Here is a 23,323-nt window from a genome sequence, read left to right on the forward strand (position 1 = left end):
ATTACACTCAGACCTGACGATTACACTCAGACCTGATGAACACACACTCAGATTACACTCAGACCTGATGAACACACACTGATTACACTCAGACCTGATGAACACACTCAGATTACACTCAGACCTGATGTACACACACTCATATTACACTCAGACCTGATGAACACACACTCAGATTACACTCAGACCTGATGAACACACACTCGTACACTCAGACCTGACGATTACACTCAGACCTGATGAACACACACTCATATTACACTCAGACCTGATGAACACACACTCAGATTACACTCAGACCTGATGAACACACACTGATTACACTCAGACCTGATGAACACACACTCAGATTACACTCAGACCTGATGAACACACACTGATTACACTCAGACCTGATGAACACACACTCAGATTACACTCAGACCTGATGAACACACTCAGATTACACTCAGACCTGATGAACACACACTCATATTACACTCAGACCTGATGAACACACACTCAGATTACACTCAGACCTGATGAACACACACTGATTACACTCAGACCTGATGAACACACACTGATTACACTCAGACCTGATGAACACACACTCCGAGTACACTCAGACCTGATGAACACACACTCCGATTACACTCAGACCTGATGAACACACTCAGATTACACTCAGACCTGATGAACACACACTCAGATTACACTCAGACCTGATGAACACACACTCGTATTACACTCAGACCTGATGAACACACACTGATTACACTCAGACCTGATGAACACACACTCAGATTACACTCAGACCTGATGAACACACTCTCAGATTACACTCAGACCTGATGAACACACTCTCAGATTACACTCAGACCTGATGGACGCACACTCGTATTACACTCAGACCTGACGAACACACTCTCAGATTACACTCAGACCTGATGAACACACTCTCAGATTACACTCAGACCTGAGGAACGCACACTCGTATTACACTCAGACCTGACGAACACACTCTCAGATTACACTCAGACCTGACGAACACACTCTCAGATTACACTCAGACCTGATGAACACACACTCGTATTACACTCAGACCTGATGAACACACTCTCAGATTACACTCAGACTGATGAACACACTCAGATTACACTCAGACCTGATGAACACACTCAGATTACACTCAGACCTGACGAACACACTCTCAGATTACACTCAGACCTGACGAACACACTCTCAGATTACACTCAGACCTGATGAACACACTCTCAGATTACACTCAGACTGATGAACACACTCAGATTACACTCAGACCTGATGAACACACTCTCAGATTACACTCAGACCTGATGAACACACTCTCAGATTACATTCAGACTGATGAACACACTCAGATTACACTCAGACCTGATGAACACACTCAGATTACACTCAGACTTGATGAACACACACTCAGATTACACTCAGACCTGATGAACACACACTCAGATTACACTCAGACCTGATGAACACACACTCAGATTACACTCAGACCTGATGAACACACTCTCGTATTACACTCAGACCTGATGAACACACTCAGACCTGATGAACACACACTGATTACATTCAGACCTGATGAACACACTTAGATTACACTCAGACCTGATGAACACACACTCAGATTACACTCAGACCTGATGAACACACTCAGATTACACTCAGACCTGATGAACACACACTCAGATTACACTCAGACCTGATGAACACACTCAGACCTGATGAACACACACTGATTACATTCAGACCTGATGAACACACTTAGATTACACTCAGACCTGATGAACACACACTCAGATTACACTCAGACCTGATGAACACACACTCAGATTACACTCAGACCTGATGAACACACTCTCGTATTACACTCAGACCTGATGAACACACTCAGACCTGATGAACACACACTGATTACATTCAGACCTGATGAACACACTTAGATTACACTCAGACCTGATGAACACACACTCAGATTACACTCAGACCTGATGAACACACTCAGATTACACTCAGACCTGATGAACACACACTCAGATTACACTCAGACCTGATGAACACACTCAGATTACACTCAGACCTGATGAACACACACTCAGATTACACTCAGACCTGATGAACACACACTGATTACATTCAGACCTGATGAACACACACTCAGATTACACTCAGACCTGATGAACACACACTGATTACACTCAGACCTGATGAACACACACTCAGATTACACTCAGACCTGATGAACACACACTGATTACATTCAGACCAGGGCCCGTATGTATAAAATTTCTAAGAAATGCTCTTAAGAATAGTCTTAAACTTTGACTTAAGTGTCAGAAAATACTTAGTAAAGAGTAGGACTTTTCTAAGAGTAGGAGACTTTTATAAAGCAGTTAAAAGCAACTTTCAGTAAAGTATAAGACTGATTCTTAAGTGCTGACTGAAGTGGGACTTAAGTGTTGTAAACTAAGGACTACAATGACGTCAACCCAAAATGGCCACCCTCAACCACTGAATCAGCCAATAGTGAGCCTGCAAGGATGAGGTCACTGCAGCATGACACCAATCATTTAATGTAATTATAATAAAATAATTTAATTAAGACACTGAAGCTTTAATATTTAAATTTATTTAAAAAAAATGCTTTGCAGTGCATTGTGCAAAATTATCACAAATTAGTATTTATGCTGTGGAAACCCTTTTCTATTGATGCGTGTCTCCTCATTTACAGTTGGAGCAATTATGCAAACATGAGTTCCATCAATGGATCCAACAACTCAGGAAAGCCCGAAATACTCAATAAAGTGGCTTTATTTTATTGCGAGATTTGAAGATCAATTGGAAAGTCAAAGAACTGCCATATAGTATTGGCCAAAAGTGAGGCCAAGGAAAATTGACACTCACCCTTTATTCAAATAGTATTAAAAATGTGTTAAAGATTTTGTACGCGTATTGTGTAGTTGTGCTTGGAGTCAATTGTTTATTTGTGACAACACAATGAAACATGTCAAACTGTACAGACAACATTTTTAGCCAAGGCTGTCAAACAAATGAACAAGAGAGGACAATTAAATATTAATTAACTGACTATGTTGCAGACAATGTATGATTTTTTTCTTCTCCTGTGAGATTTTTAGTTTTTTTTAAAAAACCTGTAGCTGTAGTTTGCCCTTTTTTCATCAATATTATTGATCTGCCTGGATTGACACCATTGTCTGAGAACTGAACTGAGCTGAACAATGACATCACTGTTTTCTCAGAGCGGCTGTATAATGAACTAATTAGATAACTAATGATCTTTTACAATGGAAATTAATAATCATTGAACTAACTTAAGCTGCACAATGACACTATGTTCTTCTAGAGATGCTGTACAGCCCAAACTAAATTTGTTGCATTATTTTCCTGTTATCACTGTAAAGCTGCTTTGAAACAATCTGTACTGTAAAAAGTGACTTGACTTGAAATAATTTTGTCAGATAAATATCTTCACTAAGTTTTATTTTCCTTATATTTTGATGGTTTAAGCAAACTTGTAGGGTCATAAAAAAACAATAAAAAAACTCTGCACATCACTTTTAGCCACTAATGTGTTTGGTGTGGTCAGTGCCACAATAGTGCTATTAAGACCCTGCTTACTGTGGAATGATGAGCTCAAGTCATCACTGGGTGTACTGCTGCTTTTTTCCAGTCAGCAACAATGTAATTATTACTTTCCTTTCATTTCATTGCTTTAAAATCAACTCCGTCATCATTTACTGTAACTCCAATACATCATATTTTCATTGAAAAGTGCGTGGCATCCTCCTCTCTGCTGCCATCTTGTTACTCCTAACTAGGTTAGGAGACCTCTTCAGCTCTCTTAAATAATTTAGGAGCTGAGACCTAGTCTTGACACTTAGGAACTTTTATGAATCACACTTATTCTTAAGTCTAGGAATAAAAGTAAAATTACGTCATTCTTAGAATTTTGACAGAATTGAGACTAAAATTTTACTCTGAGTGGCTTTATACATACGGCCCCAGATGAACACGCACTCAGATTACACTCAGACCTGATGAACACGCACTCAGATTACACTCCGACCTGATGAACACACACTCTACACTCAGACCTGATGAACACACACTGATTACATTCAGACCTGATGAACACACTCAGATTACACTCAGACCTGATGAACACACACTCTACACTCAGACCTGATGAACACACACTGATTACATTCAGACCTGATGAACACACTCAGATTACACTCAGACCTGATGAACACACTCAGACCTGATGAACACACACTCCGATTACACTCAGACCTGATGAACACACACTCAGATTACACTCAGACCTGATGAACACACACTGATTACACTCAGACCTGATGAACACACACTCAGATTACACTCAGACCTGATGAACACACACTCCGATTACACTCAGACCTGATGAACACACACTGATTACACTCAGACCTGATGAACACACACTGATTACACTCAGACCTGATGAACACACACTCCGATTACACTCAGACCTGATGAACACACACTCAGATTACACTCAGACCTGATGAACACACACTCAGATTACACTCAGACCTGATGAACACACACTCAGATTACACTCAGACCTGATGAACACACACTCAGACCTGATGAACACACACTGATTACACTCAGACCTGATGAACACACACTCAGATTACACTCAGACCTGATGAACACACACTGATTACACTCAGACCTGATGAACACACACTCCGATTACACTCAGACCTGATGAACACACACTCAGATTACACTCAGACCTGATGAACACACACTGATTACACTCAGACCTGATGAACACACACTCAGATTACACTCAGACCTGATGAACACACACTCCGATTACACTCAGACCTGATGAACACACACTGATTACACTCAGACCTGATGAACACACACTGATTACACTCAGACCTGATAAACACACACTCCGATTACACTCAGACCTGATGAACACACACTCAGATTACACTCAGACCTGATGAACACACACTCAGATTACACTCAGACCTGATGAACACACACTGATTACACTCAGACCTGATGAACACACACTCAGATTACACTCAGACCTGATGAACACACACTGATTACACTCAGACCTGATGAACACACACTCAGATTACACTCAGACCTGATGAACACACACTCAGATTACACTCAGACCTGATGAACACACACTGATTACACTCAGACCTGATGAACACACACTCAGATTACACTCAGACCTGATGAACACACACTGATTACACTCAGACCTGATGAACACACACTGATTACACTCAGACCTGATGAACACACACTGATTACACTCAGACCTGATGAACACACACTCAGATTACACTCAGACCTGATGAACACACACTCAGATTACACTCAGACCTGATGAACACACACTGATTACACTCAGACCTGATGAACACACACTCAGATTACACTCAGACCTGATGAACACACACTGATTACACTCAGACCTGATGAACACACTCTCAGATTACACTCAGACCTGATGAACACCCACTCAGATTACACTCAGACCTGATGAACACACACTGATTACACTCAGACCTGATGAACACACACTCAGATTACACTCAGACCTGATGAACACACACTGATTACACTCAGACCTGATGAACACACACTCAGATTACACTCAGACCTGATGAACACACACTGATTACACTCAGACCTGATGAACACACACTGATTAGACTCAGACCTGATGAACACACACTGATTACACTCAGACCTGATGAACACACACTCAGATTACACTCAGACCTGATGAACACACACTGATTACACTCAGACCTGATGAACACACACTGATTACACTCAGACCTGATGAACACACACTGATTACACTCAGACCTGATGAACTCACACTCTACACTCAGACCTGATGAACACACACTGATTACACTCAGACCTGATGAACACACACTTGTATTACACTCAAACTCTTTTAGACTCAGTTAGATCCGGGTTATAAGCGATCATCTGATCACCTGAATGGTCCGTGTCGATCATTCTGAAGATGCTTTCCAGGTTCGAGTGATGTTTGTACAGCGTCTCCAGTAGACCTGTGTTCGCAATCTGACAAAAAAAATCAAACACACACATCTTTACTGAGCTAGTCGAGTTCATCACTAAAGTGGCTTTTGTTCTTTGCAGCCATTACACATTATTGCTATTTTAACTCTTTTTGATCAAGTATAAACAGCCTTGTTGAGCAGAAGAGCCTCTCCCCCTCTCTCTCTCTCTCTCTCTCTCTCTCTCTCTCTCCCTCCCTCCCTCTCTCCCCCTCTCTCTCTCTCTCTCCCCCCTCTCCCTCTCTCTCTCTCCCTCTCTCCCCCTCCCTCCCTCTCTCCCCCTCTCTCTCTCTCTCTCTCTCTCTCTCTCTCCCTCCCTCCCTCTCTCCCCCTCTCTCTCTCTCTCTCTCTCCCTCCCTCTCTCCCCCTCTCTCTCTCTCTCTCCCTCCCTCCCTCTCTCCCCCTCTCTCTCTCTCTCTCTCTCTCTCTCTCCCTCCCTCCCTCTCTCCCCCTCTCTCTCTCTCTCTCTCTCTCTCCCTCCCTCCCTCTCTCCTCCTCTCTCTCTCTCTCTCTCTCTCCCCCTCCCTCCCTCTCTCCCCCTCTCTCTCTCTCTCTCTCTCTCTCTCTCCCTCCCTCCCTCCCTCTCTCCCTCCCTCCCCCTCTCTCTCTCTCTCTCTCTCTCTCCACTCGCCTCAGTGTGTGTCTGGATGACGGACAGCTGGTTGAGCCAGTGCTGGTAGTTGAGCATCCCATCCTGTGTGCTGGTCACCAGCTGAGCCCGCAGAACCCTCCAGGGCAGACTGAGCCGCAGCACCTTCTCCACGGCCTCGGCCCAGTGCTTAACAGAGATCACACCTGAGGACAGAAGAACACACACACACCTGAGCACAGAACACACACACCTGAGGACAGAAGAACACACACACCTGAGGACAGAAGAACACACACACACCTGACGACAGAAGAACACACACACCTGACGACAGAAGAACAGCTGATGATGATGATGATGAACACACAGACACTCTGTTTCTCACACACACACACATACACACACACATGCAGGGTGTGTAAGAAGCTGTTGCAACATGACCTGCTCTTGCCCTGTGTGTGTAGAGTGTGTGAGTGTGAGTGTGTGTGTAGTACCTGTACACTGTGGGTCGTATTCCTGAAATTCTCGAATCAGGGCAGATGTGTGTGTGAACAGCTGCATCCTCAGAGCCTGTAATGCAGAACGTTCTGTTCGTCCCACACTAAACACACACACACACAATAAAGTTTTACAATCACATTATCCCACTAATCTGATACAATAATTCACAAGTTCACACTTACATATAATTAGAGGGAGTAAAGCTTTATGCGTATCTAGCGTGCTGTCCGGGGGGGGGGGGCTCCGAGCTCGGGATTTGGCCCTAACCCAGAGCACTCCCCCAAAAAGCTAAAGAGCAGAGGACAGCCAGACTAAAGACACCCCCCCCCCCCCCCAAATAAAAGGAGGTTGGCGTTTCGAGAAGAAGCTTGGATGTTTGACCGGGAGCGGAGGATTTAGCCTTCGGGCTCGTGTTGCCTTCGCCGGGACCAGCTTGGGTTAGGGTGAGAGGGTCGGCTGGTTGCAGGTTAAAAGAAACGTGAAACGCCCGGCCGGGAGGCTCTCGCGGCGTCCGACGGGAGATCAAGACTCACCGGATGGGTAAGCCTTGTGGGCGGATGGGAGTAAAGCATTGATGCTCAACCTGAGAGTTCTCGCAGTGTCTGATGGGAGATCAAGACTCACGCTATTGTTTAGCCAATGAGGGTTTGATGGGCTTTTTTGATGTGGCCTTTTTGGTTTCTGCCACGATGCGGAAAGAGTGACTGGAAAATTGCGCGGAGATGCCTGATTGCTGGAGGACGGATTTGAAGTGGTTTTGGAACCAAAAGCATGTGACGGGTTTGTTGGAGTCGTCTATAAAAAGAGGTTCAAAAGGAGATTTAGCCTGTGAATTCTGAATTGGATGTATGCAAGAACGGTCTGGTATGGTTGGACTGGAGACGAGAGATTGAAAATATAAATAGAATAACCTTTTTTAGCTTGGTCTGTTTTGCTTTGTTTGATTAAGTATGCGATTGTTTCACTGTCGAGTACTGATAGGTCTGAAATGGTTTTGGGTTGTTGGACGGGACAGGCCTTGGTGTTGCTGTGAAGAGAGAGTATTGTGATTTAGACTGTAGGAGAGAGCTGGAAGTGATATGAGCCGAGGCTGGGAATGTCGGCAGCGGCCTCACGCCTGGATCACTCTCTGGGGCTTGGACGGGAACATTTGTTGGAGGATAGGAAGGAAAGGAAGGATGAAAATGGGATATGTGGGCTTGTGCTGCGAGCGGAGACAGAGCTTGTTTGGGCTACTGGAGCTGGAGGCCACTGAAAAGGGAACGTGTTATGACCAGCGGGAGGATAGGACTGAGAGGCTGAGGGGAGAGGTTGGCTGATTGTAAGATAACGTAGAGATCGTACAGTTCCGCTTTGTTCATTTTCCGTGAGAACTGCACGTCAGAATTATCCAGTGCTTGCCTCAATCCTACTACTGTCCACTTCCCGATTGGTGGAATCGTCTGGACGGCCAAACGGTAGGAGGAAGACGGGGAAGAATTTGAAAGTCTCGATGGGGGCGACGAAGATTGGCTTAGTAGTAGCAAAACGACGAGCCAAGATACTGATAACATGTCAACAAACAGAGGTAAGGTATATATATCTCTTATCGTTGATTAACTGAATGCTCTCCACTCGTGTAAGTGTTAATTATCTGAACGTGCTCCTCCTGAACTCTGTTAATAAAACATCATTTAAGAAAACTAAACATTTCAGACTGAACTGCACAAGATTTGTGTTTAGAGTTCAGCTATGAAGGCCGTTGTGGTGGAACAGGCTCGTCAGTGTGTGTGTGTCCTGCCGTCTGCAGCTGGTCGTTTGTGTTTTTCAACATATTTCTCTAAACTCTACTAGTTTACGACAAGCAAATGCTTCTCTTTATTCTAAACTCTGTCGAGAAATGGATTAAACAGGATTTAAGAGAATCAAGTTCGACCACTCGAGTTCTCGAGACCGGAGAGTCTACGCCGGTCATTCCACATGCTCCGGGGAGGAAGTGATGTCACAGACAAGCTTCTCCGCCAGACGGAAGTCAGACTCTCCTCCTTCCCAGGTGTTTCTGCCTCATCTCTGCCGGTGAACTTTGTAAATCTTCATCCGCTGTGTCTTGTATCACAGGTGGCCCATGAACAGATTTCAGCAAAGATGTCCTTGATTAACCCGAGATCGGTGGTAAATAAGACTTTTATCGTGCATGACTTCATCACCACACACTGCTTGGATTTTTTATTTTATAACAGAGACTTGAAAAAATGTGGGTGATCTCAGTCCTTTACAGAGATTGTCTGTGGAGGTTTTTAAAAGGCAATTTGTCTGTCGGAGTATGAAATTTGACAATTTCTCCAGTTTCGAGGTGTTGGTGATGGAGACTGATGTACATATTCCGGTGTTGACTGTGTGGGGGTGTATCAGCCACTTCATTACTGAATTCACTGATTTTCTGGGAGGAATTATGACGAAGTATGATGGACTCTTGATCCTTGGGGATTTTAATATTCATGTCTATTGCCCATCTGATTTACTGACAAGAGATTTTTTTTAATCTCATTGATTCGTTCAGCCGACGCACATGACGCATGAACATGTACACACCTAGTCTTTTCCTGTGGTTTGACTGTTTGTGACTTTGAAATCATTGATATAGGGTTTTCTGATCACTCTTTGAATGAGGACAGCGAGAGCCGCTTATGAGTTTGTGTGGGGATGAATTACTCTCTTCTTTTACCTCTGAGCGCACTGATGTTTTAGACTCGATTGCACAATCATAGATGTTTTTTCTTTGTTGTTTCTTTAATTTTTATTGTATTGCTCATTTCTTTGGACTCTCTTATTATTCTTTTTTACTATTGATGTACATCACTTTGAACAACCTTGGTTGTCTTACAGTTTTTCTCCATTGGTTTGGCTCATTTCTTGAAACAGAAATGACATTCTCAAAACAACATGGACAAACCTCCAAACCACTTAGTAATTGTTCACAACAGAATTGAATTTCTCATTCATTTCATCAAATTGCAAATGTCTAAGTACATGTCTCAATGTCTCAGTACATCTGTGCAAATGATTAAGTACAGGTAGCCTACATTTAGCACAATTTCCAAGTGAATAGATCTTGTTGATCTAAACTGATTGTTGATTCTCAGTCTAATGGTTGTTCACTCCAAAACATGTCAGCGTCATTTCATTGTATAAGTCATCACATGCACAATAGTCTATTCAATTGTCAAAATTAGTCAAGAACATAGTACCATGAATACCATATATATATGTATGTATATATATATATATATATATATATATATATATATATATATATATTATATACCATATAATATTATTCCCAGGTCAGTGAGGGTTAGGGTTAGGGTTAGCCTAAGGGTTAGCTAACCTTAGCTAGGGTTAGCTAACCCTAACCCTAACCCTAACCCTAAGGCTGCATATAATTTCCATTGTTTTTTGTTTGTGTTTATATTACAGTATATTATGCTGTATACATTTTCTTTTTACTCTGATGTATGGAAGTTACTTTATGTGTGTGAATGATAATGGTTACAATTTCCTTGGCAGTATGAGTGCAATGTGTGATGTCAAACCTTGGAGGCTACTCTTACCCTAAAATCCTATTTCTTTTTTCAGTTTTATACACAATTGTATTCTGTTAGCTAGACAAAGAACAGTACAGTAACCACTGTCAATGAAGGACTGGGCTAAGACTGAAAGGTGGACATGAGGGATATTTCAATGGTCCTCTGCCATAGTGACAAAACATCTAAACATTTTGCCTTGCAGTGCTTACAAAATGCCAAAGAGACAAAGCATTTTGGGGGCACTGACTGTTTAAATGAGAAGGAAATTTAGTTTGGACACACGAGTGAACTGTTTTGGGAGAGGTATGAGCTTTTGCAGGTGAACCATGGTGTTGTGCCGAACCATCCACGTTATTTTGGCAAAAGCACCAAGAGTGTTGAGAACGTCCGGTCTGTTTCAAGAAATTGAGCCAAAGCAATTGAGAAGGATCTTTGCCATTTTCGTGGCACTGACTCTTTATATGGGAAACAAATTTAGTTTTGAAGCATGAGTGAACAGTTTTGGGAGAGATATGAGCTTTTGCAAGTGAGCTATAGTGATGTGCTGAACTGTAAGACTGTTTTGCCAAATGATCTTAGAGTTTTGAGAATGTAATTTCTGTTTCAAGAAATGAGCCAAACCAATGGAGAAAAACTGTAAAATGTGCTTTATAAATAAAATAAACTGAACTTAACTGATTTCAGATTTAAATACTGTAGACGTGTGTGTGTGTGTGTGTGTGCACGTGTGTGTGCACGTGTGTGTGTGCGTGAGTGTGTGTGTTTACCTCTGTCTGAGTGTGAGCTCTCGTGTCGATCTGCTGGCCTGAAACTGTTTGAAATGAGGAATGAGGTCGGGGCCCAAACGAATGTAAGCGCCTCTGTTGCTGCCCACATCATAGTAATTAGAGGCTGAGAATATTGTCAAAACCTGCAAATGCAAAACAATCGACCCTTCAGAACAGATTACAGCAAAACTTATTCTCTATCCACCCATCCAGTTAACGGATGGGTAAATTGATGGATGGATGGATAGTAAATGGATGGATCAAAGGGTGGATGGATGGATGGATGGATGGATGGATAGTGAATGGATAGATGGATGGATGGATGGATGGATGGATGGATGGATGGATGATGGGGGATGGATGGATGGGGGGGATGGATGGATGGATGGGGGATGGCTGGATGGATGGATGGATGGGGAATGGATGGATGGGGGATGGATGAATGGATGGATGGATGGAGGGACGGATGGATGGATGGATGGGTGGATGGATGAATGGATGGATGGATGGTTAAATGGATGGGTAGATGGATAAATGGATGGATAGATGGATAGATGGATGGGTAAATTGATGGATGGGTAAATTGATGGGTGGATGAATGGATGGATGGATGGATAAATGGATGGGTAGATGGATAAATGGATGGATAGATGGATGGGTAAATTGATGGATGGGTAAATTGATGGGTGGATGAATGGATGGATGGATGGATAAATGGATGGGTAGATGGATAAATGGATGGATAGATGGATGGGTAAATTGATGGATGGGTAAATTGATGGGTGGACGAATGGATGGATGGATGGATAAATGAATGGGTAGATGGATAAATGGATGGATAGATGGATGGGTAAATTGATGGATGGGTAAATTGATGGGTGGATGGCTAAATGGATAGATGGATGGATGAATGGGTAAATTGATGAATGAATGGGTAAATTGATGGGTGGGTGGGTGGATGGATGGATGGGGGGATGGATGGATGGGGGGATGGATGGATGAATGGATGGTTAGTTGGGTAAATGGATGGATGGATGGGGGATGGATGGATGGATGGATGGATGGATGGATGAATGGGTAAATTGATGAATGAATGGGTAAATTGATGGATGGATGGGGGGATGGATGGATGGATGGATGGATGGATGGATGGATGGGTAGTTGGGTAAATGGATGGATGGATGGGTAAATAAACTGCTCACCCTGCCGTTGTGGCAGAACTCATAACCCTCCTGTTTGCACTCATGTGATCTGATGAGCAGTTTCAGTTTGTGTCTGTCCAGCACCTCCTGTGTGACGTCCGGACCCCAGTAACAGCCGCCCCCTCGGACCTCATTCGGGACACAACCGTTCTGAGACATCGGGTCACTCCACAGAACATCCACTATCTGCAGTGTGTGTGAGACACAAACTCCACATTAACACTTTAACAGTCTCTTGGATCAAACCGGATTATGTTGCTAAAGCACCTCAGATCATATTTACATGAACATTGTGTTGTCCTAAATTATCCTAAACACCATTTTGCTGTTTATTGGCTTTAAAGAACCATTTGATTGGTTTTTGATCTGCAAATGTCTTGAAAGTGATGTAGACAACAACAACAAAACTACAAACCTTGTTAAATCAATAGTACATGTGGAGTAAAAACTGCCAACAAAGAGCAAATAAAAATCATTCTCAGAAGCGTGGAGGGATACGTGTGCTGCTTTAGTCCAACGGTGTATGTCTCCTTAACGAAACAGACATGATTCAACAGTCGTTAGTAGACTTCAAGACCTGAACAAGGTGTGTCTGATGAGAGAGACCTTCAAAATCTGTCCTGTTGGGGGCCAGAGTTAGGAAACACTGACCTAAATGACCCAGATGATTCTTTTAAAATGACTATTAAACTCTGTTGTGTTTCTCAGCTGGTCTTTTAGTCCTGCAGTTTCACCAACATCTACTTAGACTAAATCACACAGAACCAGGGCTGCGTTTCCCAAAGTCATTGTAAGCCTAAGTTGATCTTAGAGACCGTTAGTGGCAATAGTTCTACGATCAACTTAGATTAGGGTTAGGGTTAGAACAGTAACGTCAGAGCAATTCGATTACAGCAAATGACAACACAAGCCAAACACGATTACGTCACCTATTGAAAAACTCAAACACAACTAGTTGCACAAACACCAGAAAAAAGAAAAAAAAATACCATGGTATTTCCATGGTTTATTTGGTTTTATACCATGGTAATACCATGGCATTCTTTAAAGTAAATTATGGTAATCACTCAGTACCACGGCATATATAAAAGTACCATGATATTACCATCTGATCTCATCACTGTATTATGGTACTGCCAGAGTAGTTTTGTCTAAGGTTTTCCTCAGATTTGTACTGTGATAGAGTGAGAGAAACAAAGAGAAACACAGGAGTGAGTGAAAGTGTGTGTGTTTTACTGCTCAAGTGAAGTTCGGTGTGTGTGTGTGTTTTCACCTGTTTCCATTCCTCTGCGTCTGACTCCAGAACCTCAGCAGAATCCAGCTGTGAGTTGGACGACAGACTGAGACCCGCCAGCCGTCGTCTTTCCCGCAGCTCCTCGTCAACAGACCGACCCGTCAGGCCGGACCCCGAGTGCAACTCCTGTCTGGGTCGACCCGTCAGGCCGGACCCCGAGTGCAGCTCCTGTCTGGGTCGACCCGTCAGGCCGGACCCCGAGTGCAGCTCCTGTCTGGGTCGACCAGTCAGGCCGGACTCCGAGTGCAGCTCCTGTCTGGGTCGATCCGTCAGGCCGGACCCCGAGTGCAGCGAGTGCCGCGGCAGCTCCTGTCTGGACCGACCCGTCAGGCCGTGGGTCAGGGACTGGACTCTCCTCCGTCCGGCGCTGACGTCCTCCTCGTCTCCGTCTGCTTCTCTCCTCGTCAGGGGCCGGAGGGCCGACACGAACTGAGGGAAAACAGCCCAGAAGAGAATGACTGACACACATGGAACTCAACAAACATCCTTCAATCGATTTCACGCGACTGCTGAAGCGCAGCGTACTCTGCGACGGTCCAGTTTGGCAATCAGATTCAAGTCCGTCTTGTCAGAAATTCCTCCGTGTAGAATCAGAACTTTCTGGTCGATCACTGTAGCCAGTGGCAAACAGCTGAAGATCTTCTGCAGAAGTTTCAGAATCATTTTCCCATGAACCTGGGAGGACAACAGAGAAAAGCCTTCAGCCATGAAGACGATTGTTTGTGTTTTCACTGTGAGTTCTCTAACAGCACTTCAGATAAAGTCTCTTCAGGTTTTGTCTTTGGTGAAGGAAATGCCACATCAGAGATGCTTTAAGGTCTGTGCAAACCACTTACGATAACTATCAGGTTTTAATAATCGTTAGGGTAAGGAAAAGGAATAGCGAGCTATAGCGATAAAGGTGTTGTTTTTTTTCCCTCCAGCTTTCCCATTTTTGTTGCATATACAAAAACATGTGAATTGGATGTGTATGTTTTTTCCCTGTCTGTCTGTGAATGTTGTGAATGGATGGACGAGTGGACAGTCTGAATCCTCTTAGAGCAGGCGTGTGCAATCCTACTCCTGGAGGGCTGCAGAGTTCAGCTCTAATCCTAATTAAATGAAGCTCAACCAGCTAATAAAGGCCTTCAGGATCACTGGAAACTTCCAAGCGAGTGTGTTCGTGGCGGTTGGAGCTGAACTCTGGCCCAGTGGTCCTGCAGGAGCAGGATCGGACAGCCTGGTCTCGTTCACACCAAGAATGATAACCATATTATCGTCCACACTAAATCGTTCTGTTTATTATTAGCGCTGCAGTTTTGTCGTCTGCCGCTTTAAATGCTCAAGCTCTTTGAAGTTGAAGCAAGATGGATTCTGATTGGCTGTCAATGTTTTTATCGTTCATCAGCTGGAAAAAAAAATTCTGAAAGTGATTCCAACGTTCCTGTATGCCTTTATCTTTGTAGTTGCGCTATGGATTCGGCTGTTCTTTTATATTTAGAACAACTGTATCCTCATTATAGTTATTGTCCTTGGTGTGAACGGGTCTTTAGGGATGAACAGTTAACTCACCGGATATTTCCCCAGAACTTCCTTAGTGAAGCCATATCTGCATGAAAGAAAGCTTCCATCTTACAATCGCATTTAAAACACACATAAGTACAATTGTAGCTGAATTTGTTGCTTGCAAACACAAATGTAGGTGATTTCAGAGTGTCTGGTTATAGATGAGATCTCCACCTCAGATTGACGATGTGGTCCTCGTGGTTTCCTCTGTTCAGGTGCACGTCAAGCGGATACAGCAGCAGGAATGCAAACAGGACCAACAGAATCTCCATCGACTCTTTCCCTCGGTCTACAAAGTCCCCGTTGAAGACGTACGGCGTCTCCGCTGAAGGAAACCCATTCTATCGTTGAACAGAAATCTGTTACTGGCACATTCCAATACAATGAACTGTGGACATCAGAATTTTACTGACTTTGTAAAAGACCAACAGCAGATCCTCCAGATGGCCGTGTAAGTCACCTGTATGAGTTGCAAAGAATTAAACTGCACTTTGTAGCCTTGAAAACCGTGTTGTGTCATAAGACAGCTTGAGAATGAGGTGTGTTTTCTCACCACAGATGGTGATCTCTGTGTGTTTGCAGCTGCACACGTGACTGATGTTGGGCATCAAGCGCAGAAGCGTCCAGGTCTTGCCCAGCAGTTGCAGCACGTACCGTGCGTGAAGCTTCTACAGAAACACATCTGCAATTAAAGACAGCAAGATTCTCATTGACAGAGGTTAAAGACTGAAATGATCGTACTTGTTTGTTTTTGAAGGCGTCCACCAGCTCTGTGACGGTGGAGACGGTCAGTGGGAAGGAGAGATGTGGGCCGCCATAGATGTCTGGAACCTCGATGTCCTTGTAACAGAACTGTCTCTCCCACTCCACGTCCTGAAACACGTCGCTCTCGCGAAACATCTGCGAGACCAGATTCCCTGAGAGAGATGGACACAGTTACACCGATCACTTCATGAGACGAGACGAAGTTGAAGAGCTCGAGAGTGTCTTACTTTGGCTGCTGGCAGAAGTGAAATGATCCATCAGGTAACCGAAGAAATTATACAGCTGTAAAGACACAAACAGCACAAGCATGTTTCACGTGTAAAGACAGAACACGGATATTAACACTGAAAGATTGTGGTCATTTACGGCTTGACAGAACAGTAACCCGGGATCAGTCTGGAGTCTCTGGAGTCTCCATGACTGTAAGTCTGTGCTTCATCACCGTATCTGTAGAGAACATCAGTGTTTTCACCTTGATATGATCCTGTTGTCCAGAATACTCTATAGACTGAAAGATGTTCCAGGTGCAGCGGCGTCGCATTTCCAGCCGGGCCGCATACTGACGATACCAGCGCTGGATGAGCAGAGCCGCTCGCATCGCTGGACAGATGGACAGATGGATGGAGAGAGAGAGAGAGAGAGAGAGAGAGACAGACAGAGAGAGTCAGGCCAGCAGCAGGCGTGAATGACAGTGATGATTCTTCAGAAACATGTAATCTGTCTGACCTGTAGCGGCTGCATGTGAGAGAAACCAGGAAAAATAAAGTGTTTGATGTTCATTCATATTCACTGACAACAATGAGACATTTACTGAAAGAAATGAGGAAGAATTACCTGGAACTGAGATGTTCCCTAAAGACAGAGACAGACAGACAGACAGAGACAGACAGACAGACACAGACGTGAGCTGTATCTCTCTCAGAAAGCATTCACTGGCAGATATGAATGTTTGAACAGTGTCAGACTGGAATAATCTTGTTCACGCACCTGGATCGCATGTTTTCAGCTGCAGTTGGTTTGATTTGGTGACTCGGCATCCCATATCACTGTCGCTCTGTTGATCCAATCAAACACATTTCACAACAACTAATTCTAGTAATGCTTGTAGTCTGAATTTCACTTTTAAACAAATGTGAATAATAAATGTGTCTTATTTCTTTTAGTGTTTTCTCAAGGAGAGTAATTTATTAGTTATTAATGCGAAATATAATTATCTTTCTCTGTTGTAGAGAGTAATTAGCTCTAATTCTCCAGCCTTTAGAAAACAACAGACCGTCAGACTCACCCGTCAGAATCCCAGCATGACTGAATTCCCTTTAGCATTATGATGAACAGAAAGTGTGTATGAATCTGCTGGAGCTCAGAGAGATGGACAGATGGTGAGATGGAGCCCTTCATCAACACACACCTCTCCGCGGCGGGATTAGGGTTAATACTGCGGCTCGGCTTCAACCCAGAATAGACAGATAAAGAGTGTGTTAAAGGCCATCGCTCCGTGTGTCTGTGTTAGCCGTCTGTACTCCACATCTCATTAACATCCCAGTCAGGGAACCTAATGGATTTGATAATAAATCCTTTTTAAAAATTTTTTTTTTTACTTTATTTGTAAATGTTTGTTATCGAAAAACAGACCAGTTCTTCCCATTCATCATATATAGGGGTAAGCGGGACACACACTGACGCGGGGCTAATTGTCACACTGTAAGGTCAAGTATTGTTATGTGTAACCACGGTTGGTAAGCGCCACATCCATGTTCTTGTTTTTCCACACCAAGTCTTTGTCTTTTGTTTGATCTTGTTTTGAGTATAATTAAACTGCACTTGGGTTCTGCAAACTTGCATCCAGTGGACTTAATGCTACAGAATACTTGACCTAAAATGAACCCAGCAGTTGCCCTCCTGCATCTACGCCAGAGGAATGGCGTAACCCTAACGCTGGAGACGTATGTTGAGGACTTTTGTGGACTTGGTGTTTTCTGGTGGGTTTTAACGTCAGAGCCCTCAAGGACATTTTTTCATGCTGGTCTGGATGAACCAATCTCCTCTAGGATGCCTAGAGGGTCAGTCAGCTGGAATCTGGTGAAATACATCAATCATGCCCTTCTGCTGAGCGGTTCCTCGTTTACTGTGGGAATTGTGGATGAGGGGCTTCACAATCCCGCAGTGCACACCACAGCCAGCATGCCGAGCCCGAGTCACTTCCAGTCATGCCTGACAATTGTGGCCACGGCCATATTGTGTGTGTGTGAGCCACACACGCATCCACTCCAGCCCCTGACCAGCATCCAGAGAGGACTCCAGCCCGTGAGTCTGCTCCAGGCCATGACCCCATAGCTCAGCCCAAGAACATTTAGCAACGTAACGTCAAGCTCCATGGGCGGGGATGCGGAGGCCGATCCATCTTGGCCCCCTGAACTGTTCCCCTGCACGGGCCTGGCCTGCCATCCCTCCCCCCAGACCTCCTCCGCTCCACCACCCTTCTGGACTTTCTTGCTATGTCTAGTTTTGATTTTTGTTGGGCGCCAGGAGACGCTCGTAGAGTGGGGTATCTGTAAGGTCAAGTATTTTTATGTGTAACCACTGTTGGCAAACGCAACGTCCATGTTCTTATTTTTGAAGCCATGTACGCCATGCCATACCAAGTCTTTGTCTTACGTTTGATCTTGTTTTGAGTATAATTAAACTGCACTTGGGTTCTGCAAACTTGCCTCCAGTGGACTTAATGTTACACACACACTTGTTTTACATACTTCCACACATGCCAGTATGACGAAACTTTGTGTATTTACTAGTTGTCATATCAAAACTATATAGAGAAAGAATTGCGTCAAAATTCAGAAATCTTTGGAAGATATCACTGAACATTTATTTAACCATGGCAATGTTAAATGTAGGTGATTTCAGAGTGTCTGGTTATAGATGAGATCTCCACCTCAGATTGACGATGTGGTCCTCGTGGTTTCCTCTGTTCAGGTGCACGTCAAGTGGATACAGCAGCAGGAATGCAAACAGGACCAACAGAATCTCCATCGACTCTTTCCCTCGGTCTACAAAGTCCCCGTTGAAGATGTACGGTAAATTTATACATTTATAAAAGTAAATTTATTACATATGTTAATTTTTCATCTCTGTTTTTTGTGTTTATTTAAAATTAGACAAATCTGATATTATTTTAATCTTATATCTGTTATTTAACATTTGAGATAGTTCTTTAATGCTGACCTAACCAGCAGAAGAAACTAGCCGGGTTTAAATCCCAGTTGTGCAGGTGGGTTAATTATTAAAAAATGCCATTATTTTATATGAAAAAGTTAATAATTGTATTTTATTGAGAAAATATTTTAGTTTGCCTTGAATATTACATTTTAATCTGTCATATGTTCATGTTACAGTGAACCTCATCTATAGGGCATGTTGTCACGTTTCACTTCCATTCTTTTGGGGTATATCAAGAAAAAAGTATATACTGTATTAATGAAACAAAACCACATAATTGTACTAAACATGTGGGAAATTAATGCAGGAAAAAATAACCCTAAGTAGGTTTACACAAAAGCATTAGGTTGTGCCCCACTCTCCCCTATTAATAGGCTTTAATGTGTAAAAACAGAGAATTCTGCCAGATTTGAGCTATTTTAAGTGTAAATGTCCTGTAATGGGGTTGAAATAATGCCACACATATTCAGGATTGGTGTAGAAGTGTAAGAATGGGGGACAAAACCCCTCAATATTGGTTATGGCCAATATATGAATATGCTTAGGGTTACGCTTGACAGTCCATCAGTGAATAAAACGATATTAAGTTGTCCTGAAAGTTGTCCTCAGATTTCTCTGAATAACAGATAAACTGTTGTTTCTTTCTTTAGATTGCCGTTCACACGCAGGTGTGGAATTCCTCCTGACGCAGGGGAGGCGCAGCGACTCAAGGACAAACACGCCAGCCTTCCTTTGATTCGGTTTATCGGAGGTCAGAAGAAAAACTACAGATGCTACAACAATTTCTCATGAGAAATGACAGAAAATTAAAGCCTTTTCACTTTGTTACTTCAAGATGAACATGTTCATGCCTGATATGCACAGACAGGACTCCTGTTATAGTGGTTTTACCAGCAGAATGAGAATATGATTCTCCTGTTCATCTTTGACTGAGTGAGAGTTCAGTGGGAAACTGAGATGAATCTGTGTGTGATTACAGAACCCAGGCTGTTCTAGATATTGGTGTGCCGCCAAACGGCAGGACTCACACTGACTGACTAGTGATCAATAAATGTTTCCTTTGGTTTTTCTTTAGCTGATTCTTTAGGGCAACATTGTTTTCAGTTTGGAATTCATCGGAATGATTTTTCGGTTGATATTCTTGTTCAAATATTTGTAAAGATTTCTTGCATTACACAGTTCAGTGTTCTCTTGTTCTTGTGTGCCGATGAATGAATGATTTAATGAATGGCTTCTTTATTTGCGCCGTTCCCTTCTGATCTTTCTCATATTTGCCATCTGTCCTCCTGCAGGTTTCAGCTTATCATCTTTGCTAGTATGTAACCATATGATAGAATTCACTGGTGTTTTTCTTCATTCTCCACCTCCTTTTCAACACCATCACGTTTGCTCAACATGAAAACAGTGCAAAGAATTTCAAGGCCAAGCTTGTCCGAAGTAGATAAACCCCTGCTTTCCCAGGCCACTACAAACAACATCCATCATTCCTCTCCGGAGCGTCCATCCCGAGACACCTCGAGTCCGCAGACATGAGTCTGGTGTTGTGTGTCGCAGTGCTGCTGTTCGGCTTTCCTCTCGGGAAGATGTTTGTTCTCCATCCTTCGCTTGAGGCGTCGTCCTCGTCCGCTGTGAAAACCAAGAGGTAAGAGCTGAGGTTTTACAGAAGAGCTTGTTTCAAGTGCCTCTTTCGCCTTACAGACCTTTGTTTCGGAGAGGGTTTCATTTCGGTCTTTATGAATCCAGATCAACTTGAAGTCCTGGGCAAAGGTCAGTCGACCTCATCGTTTGAGACTCACTGACCTGATTATGCTGGACTGACCGAAAGAGAATTTCTGGATGTTATCAGAAACCTTTACGGTTCTGTTGTGCACAGACTGACTGCGCAGACGCATGTAATGTTCTGGAAATATAAATGGGGGCAACTTCACCGGTGTCTTCTTACTGCACAAGATATTTGGCTGCAATTTGACAAGGTCTACAAAGACGTGTGTGTGTGTGTTGCAGATGCAGAGGAGAACTGGAAATCAGAAAAATCCTCCTGGAATCTCTGAGCCTGCAGCAGGAGCCTCGTGTGTCCGTGTCTCGGATGAATCTTCTGCGTCACACTTTCAAGAACTCCATCTTGTCCTCTCCAGGTATGAAGTGCAGATCTCAGGTGTGAAGCGCAGATCTCAGGTGTGAAGCGCAGATCTCAGGTGTGAAGCGCAGATCTCAGGTGTGAAGTGCAGATCTCAGGTGTGAAGCGCAGATCTCAGGTGTGAAGTGCAGATCTCAGCCGGTGTGAAGCGCAGATCTCAGGTGTGAAGTGCAGATCTCAGGTGTGAAGCGCAGATCTCAGGTGTGAAGTGCAGATCTCAGCCGGTGTGAAGCGTGGCTCGGCCCGGGTCATGAGTAAACCTGCTCTCTCTGCTCTATCCAGCAGGTAATTCAACGTTCCAGGAGGACTCGGGAAACTCCACCTGCTGTACATATTCCTCTCAGGTGTTCATGAAAGGTAAGCATTCAAGCAGATCCTGCTATGACTGACTGTACATGAATCTCATCAAATCCCAAAATTAAAAGAAAGAAAATAACATTTTGCATAAAATCAGAGATGCTGAATGGGAAGGTTGTGTGACACTGTGATTAACTTGTGTTCATCATTCTCACTATAAATTAAAAGTCGTTACAACTCCACAATCTGCTTTACACTTTCAGTACTGAAAGCATTGCCTTGTTTTCTTTAGACATGATTTCTTTCCTTTCCTCTTGTTTCGGGGTGAATAATGACCTGGAGAGATGGGAGAGGTTCCTCTAATCCTGCATGTCTTCTCTTGTGTGTCAGATCTGGGCTGGGAGCGCTGGGTGGTTTATCCGGAGAGCGTCACCTTCGTCCAGTGCGGATCCTGCGGCCTGAGCCTCTGCTCTGAGAGAGCGTCTGCGTCTGCGCAGGTGAATGTGTGTGTGTGTGTGTGTTTAACGTCAGCGTCTGCGCAGGTGAATGTGTGTGTTAACTCTCAGATGAGTGTTTCTCTGCGTCTGCGCAGGTGAATGTGTGTGTGTGTGTTTAACGTCAGCGTCTGCGCAGGTGAATGTGTGTGTGTAACTCTCAGATGAGTGTTTCTCTGCGTCTGCGCAGGTGAATGTGTGTGTGTGTGTTTAACGTCAGCGTCTGCGCAGGTGAATGTGTGTGTGTAACTCTCAGATGAGTGTTTCTCTGCGTCTGCGCAGGTGAATGTGTGTGTTTAACTCTCAGATGAGTGTTTCTCTGCGTCTGCGCAGGTGAATGTGTGTGTTTAACTCTCAGATGAGTGTTTCTCTGGACTGAGATCTGATCTTGCATGTCTTCCTCAGTGCTGCAAGCCGACGGCTCACGACATCGTCCCGTTCGTGTACATGGATGAAGGGAATAGTCTGGTTCTGTCCTCGGTGAGCCTGACCCGCGAGTGTGGCTGCGACCCCGGAGACGACCCGCAGGAGCCTGAGGTCATGACCCCGGCCCAAAGCCTTCCCTGACTCACTCGGTTTGTAGGATTTGCAGGTTTATGGCTCAGCACAAACTTACAAGCATCTTTAATTCTTCACTTGCTGCTGTTGGGAGTCTCAGACTCGAGTAGGCTTTAAGGGTTTATTGAAAATGATGTGGAAACATATATATAGTTCACAGAAAACATGAAGTTCTCAATCAAAGTCTGTTCATCTGGGTTATTCTACGTTCACAGAAAAGCACAA

General features: G+C 43.7%; 2 protein-coding genes across 3 annotated transcripts in view; one reads left to right on the top strand and one right to left on the bottom strand.

The window, feature by feature from the left end:
- ppef2b (protein phosphatase with EF-hand domain 2b) overlaps nt 1-17,131 on the bottom strand; it is a 28,315-nt gene extending 11,184 nt beyond the window's left edge. The window contains exons 1-14 of the mRNA XM_084137094.1: nt 16,869-17,131; nt 16,624-16,678; nt 16,373-16,548; nt 16,185-16,299; nt 16,045-16,091; nt 15,806-15,972; nt 15,638-15,674; nt 14,612-14,761; nt 14,066-14,515; nt 12,793-12,978; nt 11,591-11,733; nt 7,251-7,357; nt 6,796-6,959; nt 6,081-6,168 (exon numbers count right to left, since the gene is read on the bottom strand). Of these exons, the coding sequence (XP_083993220.1) occupies nt 6,081-6,168; nt 6,796-6,959; nt 7,251-7,357; nt 11,591-11,733; nt 12,793-12,978; nt 14,066-14,515; nt 14,612-14,761; nt 15,638-15,674; nt 15,806-15,972; nt 16,045-16,091; nt 16,185-16,299; nt 16,373-16,548; nt 16,624-16,678; nt 16,869-16,994 (2,011 nt within the window). The 5' untranslated portion in view covers nt 16,995-17,131. The remainder of the gene's footprint in view (nt 1-6,080; nt 6,169-6,795; nt 6,960-7,250; nt 7,358-11,590; nt 11,734-12,792; nt 12,979-14,065; nt 14,516-14,611; nt 14,762-15,637; nt 15,675-15,805; nt 15,973-16,044; nt 16,092-16,184; nt 16,300-16,372; nt 16,549-16,623; nt 16,679-16,868) is intronic.
- A 3,884-nt stretch (nt 17,132-21,015) lies between these two features.
- LOC311097440 (uncharacterized protein) overlaps nt 21,016-23,323 on the top strand; it is a 2,895-nt gene continuing 587 nt past the window's right edge. The window contains exons 1-5 of one of the 2 annotated variants that reach the window (XM_084137102.1): nt 21,016-21,254; nt 21,617-21,747; nt 22,032-22,106; nt 22,437-22,543; nt 22,946-23,323. The exon at nt 22,946-23,323 is cut by the window's right edge and continues 587 nt beyond it. In XM_084137102.1, coding sequence (XP_083993228.1) covers nt 21,142-21,254; nt 21,617-21,747; nt 22,032-22,106; nt 22,437-22,543; nt 22,946-23,107 — 588 coding nt within the window. In that variant the 5' untranslated portion in view covers nt 21,016-21,141 and the 3' untranslated portion in view covers nt 23,108-23,323. The remainder of the gene's footprint in view (nt 21,255-21,616; nt 21,748-22,031; nt 22,107-22,436; nt 22,544-22,945) is intronic. The other variant, XM_084137103.1, reaches the window with a different exon arrangement.

Source organism: Abramis brama (assembly GCF_963993115.1).
Source record: "Abramis brama genome assembly, chromosome: 15".
In the NCBI taxonomy this organism is placed as follows: domain Eukaryota; kingdom Metazoa; phylum Chordata; class Actinopteri; order Cypriniformes; family Leuciscidae; genus Abramis; species Abramis brama.